The 15,854-nt window shown below is 31.9% G+C and overlaps 1 protein-coding gene across 4 annotated transcripts in view; it reads left to right on the top strand.

The window, feature by feature from the left end:
• BMP2K (BMP2 inducible kinase) overlaps positions 1-15,854 on the top strand; it is a 115,724-nt gene that overhangs the window by 48,240 nt on the left and 51,630 nt on the right. For all 4 annotated transcript variants that reach the window (XM_072745518.1, XM_072745519.1, XM_072745516.1 and 1 more), the window contains exons 2-6: positions 148-266; positions 1,982-2,087; positions 7,143-7,285; positions 9,021-9,142; positions 11,256-11,337. In XM_072745518.1, the coding sequence (XP_072601619.1) occupies positions 148-266; positions 1,982-2,087; positions 7,143-7,285; positions 9,021-9,142; positions 11,256-11,337 (572 nt within the window). The remainder of the gene's footprint in view (positions 1-147; positions 267-1,981; positions 2,088-7,142; positions 7,286-9,020; positions 9,143-11,255; positions 11,338-15,854) is intronic.

Genomic DNA, 15,854 nt, shown 5'->3' with positions numbered 1-15,854 from the left:
GGCCTTTAACCTAAAAAAATAGTTGCTTACTATTATATTTGTGTGCAGCCAGTTTATTTCCTGCTGAGATTAAGCTCCTCAGTGATATTACACGATTTTGATAGTAGTTTCTGATTCTTTTTAATTAATTGGTACTTGTTCTTCTAGGTGGATTCTCCACCGTTTTCCTTGTGCGGACACATGGTGGAATCCGGCATGCGTTGAAACGAATGTATGTCAATAACATGCCAGACCTCAACATTTGTAAAAGGGAAATTACAATTATGGTAAGTGAAAGAGTAATTCCATTTGAAATTTGGTGTATTTTCTTTTGATTTTGCACTATAATATTAACCAGCTTTTAAGTAAGCTGCTTGTTGGTTTATGCACGTTTAGAAAACCTTTGAAGTGCATTCTTTATAGTCCTATATAGGGCTAAATATAGCTAACTCCTTCTGCTTTTTCCTCTCTTCCTTATTATAGTTCAGCAGGCAAACTGCTCTGCCTACCTCCTCCCCCTTAAAAATACATTTTAATTATGGAATATCTTGAGAATAGAAGAATTATAGAATTATGTAATAAATACTAGTTTATGTACTACCCAACTTAAGCATTAAAATCTTACAGATATAGTTGAAGCCTTCTGTATATTCCTTCCTAGCCGTATCCCTATGCTGTTCTCATCCAAAAATGTACGAGAATTGCAGTTTTTCCACATTCATGTAAGTGCTTGTTAGTATCATTCCTATTTATCCACCAAAGAGGGAGATTTTCCTATATCAATATCTTAATCAACATGTATTTTGATCCCTTTTGTTCAATGATAGGCACATTTATACATCATGACATGTCAGATTGTGCTTTTACTCTTCCTATTCCCTAGTTAGACTAGAGTTGATTAGGCTTTGAGACTTGCTTTTTAAAAGCTTTTAATTTTTAGAAAGGCTATCAGTTAAAAGGGTGAAGAGATTTACCCCAAGATAGTAGGGGTTCTTACAGTGAGTTCTCTAACTTGAGTCTAGGTATGGTACTATTGTACCATAATTCTTCCTTTTAATAGAATTTGTGTAATTTTGATACATAAAATATAGTCATCATCAGTAGCAGCAACACTCAAATTCTGTGCTTTTGAACAAGATAATTTAGGGAGATTAGCTCTTTAGAGCAGTGGTCTTCCAACTTTTTTGTTGCCCATTTACCATTATATTTATGTATTTGTGAATTACTCACATGTTCTGCTGCCTAATTACATAGTTAAAACTAGGTTTATTAATGATACTAGATGTAAATTTATTTTAAAAAGTATTATTGATAATTGTTTTTTAATTTCCAGACTGAATTGATTAGATTATTATTTTTAACCTTATATGGCAATGATTGTCTTACACCAGGAACAAAAGTGTAGGATTTGCCATTTTTTCCTTATTTCTTTATGCTTATATTATTAGTATTATCTATAACTTATGGTTTCTTAATAGAAGTTTTTTTTAACTACTTGTTCATTTTGTAGGTTATTTAGTTAAAGTATATACATTCATAAGTTCACTTAACTAGGTACACATAAATTATAATATGTTGCAGGCAAAACAAACAAATGAGACTAATTTTTAGTTCATAAATACTAGAACTTAATTAAAAAAATTTTTTTTAGATAAAAGTTCTGATATTCTTGAGTCCCAAAGGACTATCTTGCACACTTTTGGAGACTGTTGGTTTTGAGTGAACCATCTCTTTCTTCCTGATTGAATTTAAAAATTAGTGTTCATTGAATATTTGCCTATTAGAAAATAGCAGCCACATGTAAGTTTTTATTGAAACCTTGTAGAAATCTTTTTGAAATATGTCAGATTCTATACTTTTTCGAAATTCTTTAAATATATTAATTTAGACTTCAAACCATTGCCAATATTAAGAGCTTTAAAATGTATGTTTTTCTATCTATCTATATCTATCTATCTATCTATCTATCTATCTATCTATCTAATTTTTTTTTTTTTTCCAGAAAGAACTATCTGGTCACAAAAACATTGTGAGTTATTTGGACTGTGCTGTTAATTCAGTTAGTGATAATGTATGGGAAGTGCTTATCTTAATGGAATATTGTCGAGGTAAATATTTTTCTGTATTTGTTTTATACTGAAAAAAAATTGCCCTTAAAATGTTTTAGTACGTGTCTTGGTTTCTTCTAGGGCAGCTGTCACCTGATTCTAGACACTTATTGTAATCTCAGCTTTAATTATCTAATTAAGGAATGCTGTTAAGAAATATTTAAAATCTAAAAAAATATATATTCAAAATCTAGTTATCCTTGCTGCAGTGATGATGGGAGTATGTAAATGACAATTAAAAAAACGCTGTTGGTTTAAAACAGGAAATCCAAACAGGTGAAGAGCAGTTACATAATCATTCTCCCTAAATGTTTAATGTCCAACAAAGAAGAGTGTATTGTGTCAATATTAGTTTTGTAAGATTTTTTTCCAGCACTTAACCATGTTAATTTAGATGCATTTTGATTTGTAATACTTATAAACTTTCAAAGTCTTTGGGGTTCTTTTGTAAGACTGTATCTGGCAGTTCGGGTTCTAGGGGGCCTTGGTTTGTATTTAGATTCTCTGAGGACAATTGTGATTTTTAATTATGATATTAGGAACACTTGCCATTTCCTGAATGATGGTGGAGGTGGATGTTGGTGGTGGTGGTGGAAAAAATATAGTCTCATTTACTCTAGTTTTGTAAGGAGGGAAGGACAGGGGAAATGAAGTAAATCAGTATTATAATATCTCTTATTATATAGTGGTAACTTATTTCCAAATATAATATTAAAAAACAGATGTTTTCCTGATGGCTTTTTATCTCATACTGTAAAATATTGTGATCTCTTTAAGGAGAAGATACTGATGTTCTTTACTCTTCTGAGCTCTAGCATTTGTAGTGCTAAATCTTAGCTGGATAGAGTAGCCTGCCGTTGGTTACTTGTAAAGATAGACCTTGGCTATTTTTTGTAAAAGTAATTGAATCTGGCATAATCATATGAGTTTAATTAATAGTCATCCAGAAGACATTTTAAAAGGGGAACCAAATGAACTTCAGTTTTTAGGGGGCAATTTTTTAATTTTCATTTTTTAAAGATTAGTTTATTTTAGAGAGACAGAGAGACAGAGACAGTGAGAGTGGGGAGGGGGGAAGGGCAGAAGGAGAGGGAGAATCACAGACTCTCCACTGAGCACAGAGCCTGACTGATCCTGGCTCAATCTCAGGAGATCATGATCCTGAGATCATGACCTGACCCAAATCAGAAGTCAGACGCTTGATCAACTGAGCCACCCGGGTGCACCAGGGGACAAATTTTATTTTAAAGTAAAGGAGTATGATCTGAGCTATTATTTTGAGGAAGTCATTCTTTTGCTTTTTAAAAAATTAAAAAAAAATTTTATCTAGTTTGAATTAGTAAGCTGACTCACGTGAAATTTTTATATTTATCAAAGTAATTCACATATGTTTTAAAAATTCAAATAGTTCTGTTAAGCTGTGTCTAAATCATTATCCTCTTACCCCATCCCTCAGAGGCATTTGCTTTAAAAATTCTTGAGATATTTCTTCTCATATTTAATTTCATATTTCTACACTTCATTATGTAGAAGAGAATTTGCAGTTTTAATGAGATCTTAGAGTATGAAAAAGAAGAAACATAGAAAATCAGAGAAGTGTGTGATTCTGGGCATGGGGAGGCTCTTAAATGAAAGTTTGCTAGTGCTCTTTCTGTTTTTTATGTTTTAGATAGGATCTCCAAATAAAAGTGAGGATTTTACTGTCAGAGTAGTATGTTCTTAGTTTTTAGATTAAATTAATAATCTGTGTTTAATTATTTTGTTTGCCATTTAACTCTGATATGTAGTAGTCTGTAATTATGTTTTCTTTCTTGTACTTTAAAATTTTTTTCTTGGAGTTAATAATTACCCCATTTTTTATTTGCCTAATTTCCTTCATATATGTTAGTGGTTTAGACCCATATTCCCCAATGCAAGTGTAAATCTTTATGCAGTATGCTTAAACATTTAAATATTGTGCTTTATTTTTTCTTCCATAGAAACATCCTTTTGGGAGACTTTAGTTCTGTTTAATTTTAAATGGCATTTAGCTGTCATTCTGGGAATTCCCTTTGCCATCTTCCTATCTTGGACTCCCTGCTGCTCATGCTTCCCTCTTTGTTTTTAACTACCTCCTCTGAATAGAGTACATTTTTCAGTAGCTTTCTGATAATGGATTATGGAAGGAAACATATTTGAAACCTAGCATATATGAAATATTTCTATTCTACATTTATGTTTTAATTTTTAGTTTGGATGACCAAAGTGTTATAAGTTAGAAATAATTTTGATGTAGAATTCTGAAGGTGTTATTCCATTTTTTTTCTAGTGTTTGTTATTATTGAGAAATCTGATGCATCATGATTCTTTAGTTTTTTAGGTGGCCCCTTTTTTTCCATGGACACTTAGAATCTTTCCTTATCTCTAGCATTCTAAAATCTCAGATATAGGTACCTTGGTTATAGGTCATTTTTGCTCTCTTTATTTTTGGACAGTTTTTTTCTCTCCTTAATTTTCTCTTTTTAACAATTTTACTTATGTTGGGAGCATTTCTTAAATGTATCTTTTTAGCTCCTCTATAGAATTTTGTATTTCTGCTGTGTTATTCGTAATTTCCAGGAACCCTTTGTTCTCTTAATGTTGTTCTTTGTTAAAATGCACCTTGAGGGATCCCTGAGTGGCTCAACGGTTTGGCCTTTGGCTCAGAGCGTGATCCTCATCAGACTCCCTGCATGGAGCCTGCTTCTCCCTCTGCCTGTGTCTCTGCCTCTCTTTCTCTCTGTGTCTCTCATGAATAAATAAATAAAAAATCTTTAAAAAATGCACCTTGCTCTTGTGTTAGATGCAAGTCTTTTGTTGTCAATAGTGATTATAGTTTTTAAAAAATCTTCTTCTGTTCCTTGTGTTTTTATTTTCTGAATTTTTTGCTGTTTGCTTTTATGCCTTCTTTTCTATGTTAGAAGTTTTCTTCAAATGTTTCACCAGCTAATAAGTTTACTGCATGTGGTGTAGATTAGAATGTACCCTCTGAGTGGGCAGTTATATCCTAGAGAAGGAATCCAGAGGATCTGAGTAGAACATGCTCAATAGCATAAAACAACAGTCATTTATTATTACTTGTGTATCAGTGGTTCATCCATTATAGACTGAGCTTGGTGGAATGACACTGTTCTTTTTGGCTGGGCTTGTTCACCTGCCGGTGGTTTTGCTGGGGTTAGTTGGAGTGGCTCTGTTTCATGTGTTTCTCATCCTTTTCCCTGGCACTGTAAAGCTGTCCTGGGGATATTTATCTCATAAAGATAGTAGCAATACAATTATACCTTATTTGATTTCTGAATCTGATTTTTTTTTTTTTTGTTTCTCATTAGAATAACCTTAACTTTAATTTTTAGGGGACTTTGGTTTTGAATAATGACATTTTATTTGTTTCTACATTTGAAATGCAGCTCAAATACAGCTTTTAGCTTTCTTTGGGGACTTGGATTTTGTGATTCAAGACCTCAGAATGGAATAAAGAGGATTAACGTTTAAAATTTATACTACTTTTAGAACATTGAAAGTTTGGAAGAGAAACTTAACATTGAATTCAAGGTTATGATTTCTTTAGCTGTGAAATGATATTTCAAGAATGTGAATGAGCACTAATAAAACACTTTTCATCCTGTTTAGTTTTTGGTTAAAACAAGTTCCTTATCTAACATACAAAAGGATGGAGGAAGTTGCTACCTGGTCAGGTGCCTCACTCTTGAGATACTCTGAATAAATTGCCACCAAATATACTTGAGCATTCTGAAAATGGGGATTGATAATTAAAATTTGATATTTTTTCCTGCTTTAAAAATTTAAAATGAAACACATGTAATTCAGAAAATACATGAGCATGCTGTTTAGGCAGTGATAATAAAAGAAACAGGCATGTCGGCATCTTGCAGATTACAAAATAGTAAACATTCATTTTTCCCACCTCGTCAAAGGGAAGTTTCAAGTTGATATATATCAAATTTGTCTTTTTAAATTCCCACACTTGATTTTTATTAGAATGCTTTCTGAATGAATCACATATTTACTTGTGTTCTTATATGATAGTAAATTTTTTCTTAATAATTCAGAATTGTCATTAGACTATTGATTATTGTGGTGTATGTAATATCTCATCATACTGTCAGGGCTCATTGGTATGACTATTTGAGTTTAGTAAATTATTCCGCCCATTGCCTTTTACCTAAGTTAGAGTATAAGCCTCTTAACCTATCTTTCCATTTCCACCCTTGTGATTCTCCCATTCCCCAATCAAGGAGATTTAAAAAGCTAGATCAGGAAGTTTCCCTGGTTTTCAAATAAAATCTAAAATATGGCTGATGGGTAGCTGTCTTGTCAGTTTCAAGTCACTTTACCTCTTCTCTGCTTCTTAGACCATACTTACATTGCCTTTAAGTTATTCGGAATTATTAAGCTTTTTCCCAAGCTCTCTCCCTATGCTGCTTGCTGTTGCTAGCATGCTTTTCTCCAGATCTCTGCCTGTTTAGTTCCTAATCATCCTATAGTCTCAACATAAATATCACCTCCTCAGACAGGCCTTATCTGACACTCTCTCCTCCCCATCTTCCTTCACCAATTTAAATTTAGGTTGCTCTCATATTATCCTTATTATATAAAAATTATGTGTATTTATTTGTTTAGGGGCTTAATGTTTATCTTTGCCTTTGGATTATAAATTTCATGATAATATAAACTTTATTTTTGCTCAGGAGTGTTTATCTAATAGCACAGTGTTGAATAACTGTTCAAATCCATTATGTCATCAATTATAAGGTTATATCTTGATTTCAGAGATGTTAAAATCTTAAAAAATGGCTAATAGCATCTATCTTAAGATATTTTTATTTCAGATATGTAAAATATGAAAAAAATGCATGTCATTGAATTAATATGCTATGGTATAGTAAGGCTCCTTACATGAGTGTTATGAAAAAGCCAATTGCCCATTACCTGAGACTGTACAGGCATTTCTTAATTTCTTCATGGTAGTCTTTCTTTACTAGAAATATGTCTTCTCAAAATTACTCTTTTGGTTAGCTGGGCAGGTAGTGAATCAGATGAATAAGAAGCTGCAGACAGGTTTTATGGAAGCAGAAGTATTACAGATATTCTGCGATACCTGTGAAGCTGTTGCAAGATTGCATCAGTGTAAGACTCCAATAATTCACCGGGATTTGAAGGTATGAATTTTAGACTACTTATGGATTGATTCATGTATTTTAAACTTTAGCATTAAAATGTTCTGGACTATCTTCATCTACATTAATTTTTATTACCAGCACTGAGAAGGATCTCTGTCCTAGGCTACATTTTCTGAGGCCACATAAAGACTGTAGAATAGAAACTATGCTTTCCATGACCCTGAATTCTTCTAGCATGGCTATAGAAGTGGATTTTGTGCTTTCTACTCTGCTTCTGTTGTACATAGTAGGCTTCTTCTGTGAGCAAAAATGTGAACGTCACTAATGCAGGTTGAATGTTCTTCTACACTGTTCTCTCCCAGTTCAGCTCTCCTTCTATTTCTTGTAATCCATATTAAGTATCAGAATGTTTTCCTGAGACTTTGGAGGCAAACTTGAATGGGTCTCTTTACTTACTTATTTATGATTTACTATGATTTTCTATAATTTACTATAATTTGGTGGTGATTGTCTTTAAGGTCTTAGTTTTTTTTTGGCTCTGATCTCTTGTTTAGGGTACCTACTTGGTACATTGGAAAAAGTCCCCACAGAGGATTTAAATATTCCTGGTGTCATATTGCTCAAGATATAATTATATATATTATTTAAAACCATAGGTGCCTTCTTTGATGGCAAACACTAAGATTTTAAAAATTTCTCAAAGTGCTATATGCCCAGATAGCCCTTGGCTAAACTTTCATCCTGCTTTCAATTCTGCTCAGATTAACCTTCTTAGTGAGTTCTGTCTTGCACCACCTTATTTATAGTTACAACCTAACATTTCTGCTCTCTACCCTGCTCTGTCTTTATTATCACTTGCTACCTTATATAATTTGTACTATATAATTTGCTTATGTATTATCCCTGTCATTCACTTTCTGTTCTCTTCCACTAGAATGTGAACTCCATGTGGGTAGGGATTTTTCCCTCTTGTAGTGATACATGGAAATATTTAGAATGATGCCTGGCACATAGCCAAGGTCTCAATACATATTTAATGAATGAATGAATGAATGTAATCAATTCTGATTGATTATACAAAATTTATGAAAGGTGATAATAAAATATTCTTAAAATACAAGAGAATAGAAGATGTCATTTAAAATATTGGTTGTTAACCAGTAAGGGTCATCTAGGGAAACCTACAGGTTCATCTAGGAAATTAAACCAAGATTGAAGTGCATGACTGCAGACTTTCTGTCCTTTAATTTGGATAGCCAGTGTAGTTCATTTCAGTTCTTTTGATGAATATGCAGTGTTTACATTTCCCCTAATAATTGACATAGCTTTAACACGTAAAGTCAAAACTGTGTTTTTTAGTGGCGCATTTCAGATAAAAATGGAATTAGAAGTCAGATAAAATTAAAATTTTAATGTGTTTTTTTTTTTTTTTTTTGTCTATAAAGTAAAGTGTCATTAAAGGAGAAAAATGGGATACAGTATAGACTTTTGCTAGTTCTTTTTCTTCATAGGAGAGGTTTAAAGAGGATTTAGGGCTTCTTGGCCCTTGGAAAAAATCATCCTGGGATGGAAGAAACACTTCTGTTCTTAGTAAGAGAAACAGTAGACATAGTCAAGTATATTTTTGGTCTGATTCATTTGTCCTTTCTCATAATTTATCTTGCTGCTATATGTATATATGGTACAAACCTTTCAATGTTTATTTGGTAAAAACATGGTTATAAAATATAATTTCACTTTGAAAATACTACTAACTATTTATTTTTTTCTGAAGGTAGAAAATATTTTGTTGAATGATAGTGGAAACTATGTACTTTGTGACTTTGGCAGTGCTACGAATAAATTTCTTAATCCTCAAAAAGATGGAGTTAATCTGGTAGAAGAAGAAATTAAAAAGTAAGTTTCTATCTTTATTGTGCTTTGTCTCATGGGAATTTTAATTAACTTAAATCTGTGGAGCAGTTCTGCTAATACAAATTATAGGTGTTCCATTTATAGATTTCTTCAAAATATTTCTGTGCCATAGACATTGATTAATTTATGTCTGCTCTAGCACAGTAGAAAATATATTTTATCAGAGATACAGATTTTTTCATGTACATTGTAAATATATTTATCAGGAAAATTGTTAAGCTGTAGTGATTTGTGGAATCATTAAAGGGAATTTTAAGTGATTGTTGAGTTCAGTTAAACATCTTTGTTTTTACTAATACTGAGGATTTGTGCTTATTAGGAAAAATTATTTGAAAACTTTTACTTCACATTTAAAATGAGGAAGATTGACTTCTTAATGCATTGAAAACTATGGAAAACATGTTACTTTGTGATAATGTATCAGAAATTCTCTGGTAGAAATATGTCATATCTGCTTTATGTTTTCTTAATTTTGTACTTTCTGTGGTTGCCAGTGTACCTATAAAGACCTTTCCCTGACTCTTCTGTTTTCTAGTTTTAGGAAATAAAACTGTTTGTAAATCTTAGATTACTTTAATAAAATGATACAGAACGTACAAAGATCTGTGAGAATAGGAATTTCTACGTAATTGTCTTTTCTAAGTTGTCTTTCTTCACTTCTTCACAAATTCTCAATTGTTTAAGAGTAGTTATCCTTTGACCTACAGTATACATTTTGAAATGACTCAAGGAGAGTGGATCATACTGTGGCCCATTTGTATAACACTGTGGGTACTTAGCCTATGATGATTATATTAGATTCCGTAAAAATTAACTCCTTATAAATGTCCTGAAGAATACAGGATTATAATTCAATAATTCAAGAATTATTGAATTGACTTCTTGGGGATATATATATATATATATACACATGCACATATATATTTTATATATATACCCACATATATATGTGTATATAAAAAATGAAAAATATTGAGTTGTGTTATGACTGCTTTAGGATCTCTGACTTGTTGAAAGTTTCATTTCTTGCTGTTGAGATTTGAAGTATAGTTGAGGTTCAGTAGAAGTTTGCATTAGTGATGAACGCAGGCTCCTGAGGAGTTCTTGTGCTTTGTGGCCCAACTGAAGAGTTAATGGTCTAACCATTTATTCAGTTAACAGGTTCTTATTCAGGGCCTACCATGCAGTGGACACTGTTGTCGGTGCTGCAGTATAGCAGTGAACAGAAGCCCTGCCCTCATGCAGTTTCTATTCTGGTTTCTCAGGTTGCTCCTGTGTAGTAGTATCATTGAAAATGTCTCACCACTCAGGGTAATTTTGAAAACGTAAGATGGTATAGAATGTTGAACTGTAAGATATTTCATATAAAATGAAACATATCGATACTCAAAATTGATCTTAAATTATGCCATGATATAGGAAGTCCTTCTATTGTCTAATAATTTCTGCCATGAAATTGAGTACTACTTCATTAAAATATTCTGTTCATAGTGGATTTAGAATTTTTATACTGGTAAATATTTTTTCACAGTGTATTTTAATTCCAAATAGCTTATCATGGCAGTCAGTTCTAGAAGTGTTCTTAATTAGTGTAGTTAGAATTATAGCAGCTAGGTTACTTTTAAAACAACAATGATAAAATAAACCTAATGGAGATTTATTACTATGTGCCAGGAATTATGTTAGGGTCCATAAAAAGGAAATCCTTAATAAACATATAAAATAATTTTTTGAAAGAGTAGCAAGTTTGCTTTAAAATTAATAGGCTAAAATATTTTGATAAGGATTATTTTAAAGTCATATTTAAAATAAATTCAAGGAAAACAGTATTTCAATCCATTGTCTTTAAGATTTTTTATTAAAGAAAATTAAGTTTTTATATCATTAGAGGTGCTATTACACTTGTTGAATTAAAAATGCTTTGTATTGTTAAATCTTGATGGATTTTTAATGAGCTTTTTAAAAATAGTATTAATTCTATATTATGTTATTGAAACAAAGTTTTTGTAGTATTTTCTGTAGAAACAATGTAGTATCTTTTTTTTTTTTTTTTTTTTTTTTATATCTCCACTCCATTTCACTTATTTACTGCCAGGTATACAACTCTGTCATACAGAGCCCCTGAAATGATCAACCTTTATGGAGGGAAACCCATCACCACCAAGGCTGATATCTGGGTAAGGCCAAGAAAGGCTAACATTTTCTCTAACCAAATTTAAAAAAAAATCTGAGTTCAGTTGATTATTTTCCCCGTGTCCCCCAAAAGGTATTTCATAATAAGTAGAAGAGAGTGGTGTATAGTAGAGCTGGTTATTCAGAAGAAGAAAACAAATAGAACATTTTATCGTCTTAATCTTGAATTGGAAATCTTGAATTGAATTAGGTATAAAAAAGCAAATAAAGGACTTCCATATAATGTAACTTTTTACTATAGTATTTTTTAGAATTTATATTATATAGAATGTTAGCATTTTTTTGATTGAGTGTAATTTTGGTTGATCGTAGTATGGAAAAGCTGGTCCTAACTCTTAAGTAGGTTTTTGGAAGTATTTTAGGATCTTTTTAATGGAAATAGTAAAACTTTTTTTCTAATAAAAATCATACCATTTACTAACTTTTACATATTGAGGATCTTATCATTTAGCATATACAGTTGGCCCTTGAACAACATGTGTTTGAACTGTGTGGGTCCACTTAATATGCAGATTTTTAAAACTAAATATATTGGAAACTTTCTGGAATTGGAAGTAAATGTGAAAAAACTTGCAGATGAACCATGTAACCTCGAAATACTGAAGAAATTAAGAAAAAGTTACATGTTATTGTAAGAATACAGTATATAATACATATTACAAAATGTGTTAATTGACTATGTTATTGATAAGGCTTCTGGTCAGCAGTATATAATTAGTAGTTAGTTTTGGGGTTTTACATGGATTTTCAACTGCATGGGGAGTTTGGTGTCCCTAAACCCCATGTTGTTCAAGGGTTTAACTGTGTATCTGGATTCAATTATTAAGATTGATCATGTTTCTGTAAGTTGAACTTTATGTTAGAATGCTAGTACTTCTTTAGAACTTGTTTTGTAAGGAAATATATTTTGGCTGTATTTGATAAACTATCCAGAAACTTTATTTTAAATGTGAATTTATTTAAATTCAACAAATATTTAGTCATATCTATGACTAGTGACCCTATTAGGGATGGAGGAAAAAAATTCCTTTGGAAATAGTTCTAGAGTTTACAAGGAAAGTCATGTTTGTTTTATTTTTAAGACATAATTTAGAAGGTAGTTGAGTATAATGTGTGAAACCAAATGAATATCTCCTTGGTCCTCTTCTCCTGACCCCCTCCTCACAAAGGTTGGGATATTAAATATTCCTGCAAGATAATAAAAAGTATCTTTGATATCTTTTCATCTATCATAATATATACTTTTTCATCAGTGATTCTTAAATCTTGTGGTAGTTGAATTATTAACCATATGCATAGTTGACTCAAACCATGAATAAGTTTGATTTAGTTATTTTGATAACTGCTTATAGATCACCTGCTTGTGTAATTCAAATTGGGTTTGCTTTTCTCAGCATTAACATTTGACTTATTGGGATGCCTGGGTGGCTCAGTGGTTGGACGCCTGCCTTTGGCTCAGGGCATGATTCTGGAGTCCTGAGATTGAGTCCTACATCGGGCTCCCTGCATGGAGCCTGCTTCTCTCTCTGCCTATGTCTCTGCTTTTCTCTCTCTCTCTGTGTCTCATGAATAAATAAATAAAATCTTTTTTAAAAAATTGACTTATCAAATGGCTTATAGTAAATGGCTTATTGTATAATGTATACAACAAATCCAGTCAGATCTTAATTTATAAAATGAAGGTATTAGAAGAGGTGCTTGTGGAAACCTTTTCTAGCCCAATTTTGTGACCACTGTTGAAATCCACATCACCTGAAAGAGTATTTCAATAGCAGAGGAAAGAACAGACATCATAGCTTAACTACTGTTTGGAAATCATCAAGGCCTGATTGAAAAAAATAGTCTCTAAGCATGTGATTGTTACTCAGTATCTTAATAAAAAAGGAGGGAATCCTTTTTTTTTAATTCATTTTTTTTCATTAGACTTTGTATGTGTGCCAGACAGCATACTAAATTGTGATAAATTTAAAATGTATACCATTTGTAGTTTAGTATATGGGTTAGTATTTCTATAATGGATAACCCGGTATAGCTGTGGGATAGATTACCCAAAGATAAAAAAGAAGAAAAATAATTAGAAAATAGAATCTATGTTTGTTTGCTTGACAAAAATAGAATTTTAATTTACATGATGCCAGTTTTTTCTTGTCTTAGCTCAGGTGAAACAGAAGTATAGTAGAACATTTTAGGTGTAAATGAAAGAATATCCAGAAAAAATTATTCAGCTTATACTGGTCAAGAATTACATTTCTTTTTTTTTTTTTTCTTAAGATTTTACTTATTTATTCATGAGAGACACAGAGAGAGGCAGAGACATAGGCAGAGAGAGAAGCAGGCTCCCTGCCCAACATGGGACTCAATCCCAGCACCCTGGGATCATGACCTGAGCCAAAGGCAGACCCTCAACCACTGAGCTACCGAAGTGCCCCAAGAATTACACTTCTTTTAAAAAAATATTTTATTTATTTATTCATGAGAGACACAGAGAGAGGGGCAGAGACACAGACAGAGGGAGAAGCAGGTTCTTCGCAGGGAGCCTGATGTGGGACTTGATCCTCAGACCTGAATCAGGCCCTGAGCCAAAGGCAGACACTGAACTCTGCTGAGCCACCCAGTTGTCCCAAGAATGATATTTTGATTCTATTTTAGGGTAATATTGATTCAGGGAGTTATAATACTGAGATTAAAGTATTCATTTAGCACTTTATATTTGGAGACAGTTTTTTTCTTTGGTTGGAAGTTTTCATTGTACATTATTTTTATCCTGAAAAGTAGGATGTTGATTTTATAAGCATTAGGAAATTCATTGAGAGATGCTTCATGTTATCTTTTAATGAGGAAAATTGAAGATGATGATACTTAGCTTTCAAAATCAGGTCATTTGATTTCCCCTATTTCTTGAACAATTCTCATCATATCAGATGGATAAGGAGGGAAATGCCTTTGGTGTGAAAAAAATTAGGATACCTAGTTGTGTTTACACTATGTGAAACAGTATTTTATGGTTTAGATTTGTGTTTTTTAGGTATACTGGCATTGCTATCTTAAATTGTTATCTGAGAACTCATATAACATTTACTCTAATAGAAGACACATTACTAAAGGTTAGATTAATAGGATAAAACTGACTAAAATGCAGAACTCTTATATACTTAGACTGTCATCTGGGCAGCAGAAAGATGTAATTTAATGCAGATATTATGCCACTAATAGTATTTTTTAGTGTTGTTAAAGAAGCCTTACGCTCAATTTGTTGTATAAATGCTGAAATATTTTCCTTATAGAAACAAAGGCATTAGAAATATTTTTAAGTGACATGGAACTGGTTCTTTCAGAATTTTTACCATTAGTCACAGTAATGCTTTTGAACTTACTAGAATTACTCTTCTAGAATTGAAATTCCTGGAGCTTTTAAACTTTTTTTTTGTTGGAAGACTATTTTGAAAATGTTTTGTAAATAGTTAAACCTACAAAGGTGTTTCTGTATATTGTGATTTTCATGGTAGTTATAAAACTTTAGTGTATTTGTTAGTTGAGTGTGGTAAGTTGATGTGTGGAGAAAATCCAACAAAGGAGAGGTGCTAGTAAGGCCGAATTTCAGTATTACTGATAATAATTGTATACTGATTATTGGATAATTTTATTGCAATCAGTTTAGAATTACAAATATCTTTTATATACTCTTAGGGCTTGTAGGTGACATTTCTTATAACAACATAAAGATTTCTCGAGCCCCAAATCACATTTTTTTACTGCTTCTCAGGTTTGAGCTGTTGGCAGCTTAGTAGCTATGCATTTCCTGTGCTGCTTTTCAGAATGCAATTTGTGTTATTTTAGGGTATTTTGTCTTCATTGTCAGCAAGTAGAATTATTGGTGCTGTGTTGTCTAGGAATCTATGCAGGCGAAGCATCGAGAGCCCTTTCTTTGTGAAATTTAATGTGGGTTAGCCAAGTACAATTATAACTAATATATTTAGAATAAAAATTACAGGGTTATATGTAGAAGGATTAGAACTAATTTTTATGCAATGATGACATGTGTTTAGTGACTAATCAATAAAACTATGTTGATGGTTGTCTGGCTAACTTATATTTGGAACACCAGGATTTTATAACATTTTTTATAGTAAAAATTATTAGAAGGAGCCTTGTAATTACATAGTTGGTTATATGGTAGTTTTGTGCTAAAAGATTTTTTTTCCTTTTGGAAGAAATAAAAATACAATTTTTTTTTCCCAAACGGAACCAGCTGCTTCCAATTTTAGTTATGTCATTCATGATCTAGAGTTCCACAATAGCTTTAAGCCAACTAACCAGAGATGTGATAGATATGGAAATTATATGGTTAGATATCTTTTAAAAAATTAAGCACATAAATTGGTTTAAGCAGTAAGTTGTGAAAAGATTGTTCCAGTATTAGAAACATTAGACTTTTGTTTTTTTAATAGCATATTTAGTTTTTGGTGTGGGGCTATGTTTTCTTGTTATTGAGTGCTTGAGT

This window comes from Vulpes vulpes, unplaced genomic scaffold (assembly GCF_048418805.1).
Source record: "Vulpes vulpes isolate BD-2025 unplaced genomic scaffold, VulVul3 u000000899, whole genome shotgun sequence".
NCBI classification, from domain to species: domain Eukaryota; kingdom Metazoa; phylum Chordata; class Mammalia; order Carnivora; family Canidae; genus Vulpes; species Vulpes vulpes.
The sequence above is the reverse complement of the archived record's forward strand: the minus strand, read 5'-3'. Positions and strand labels throughout refer to the sequence as shown.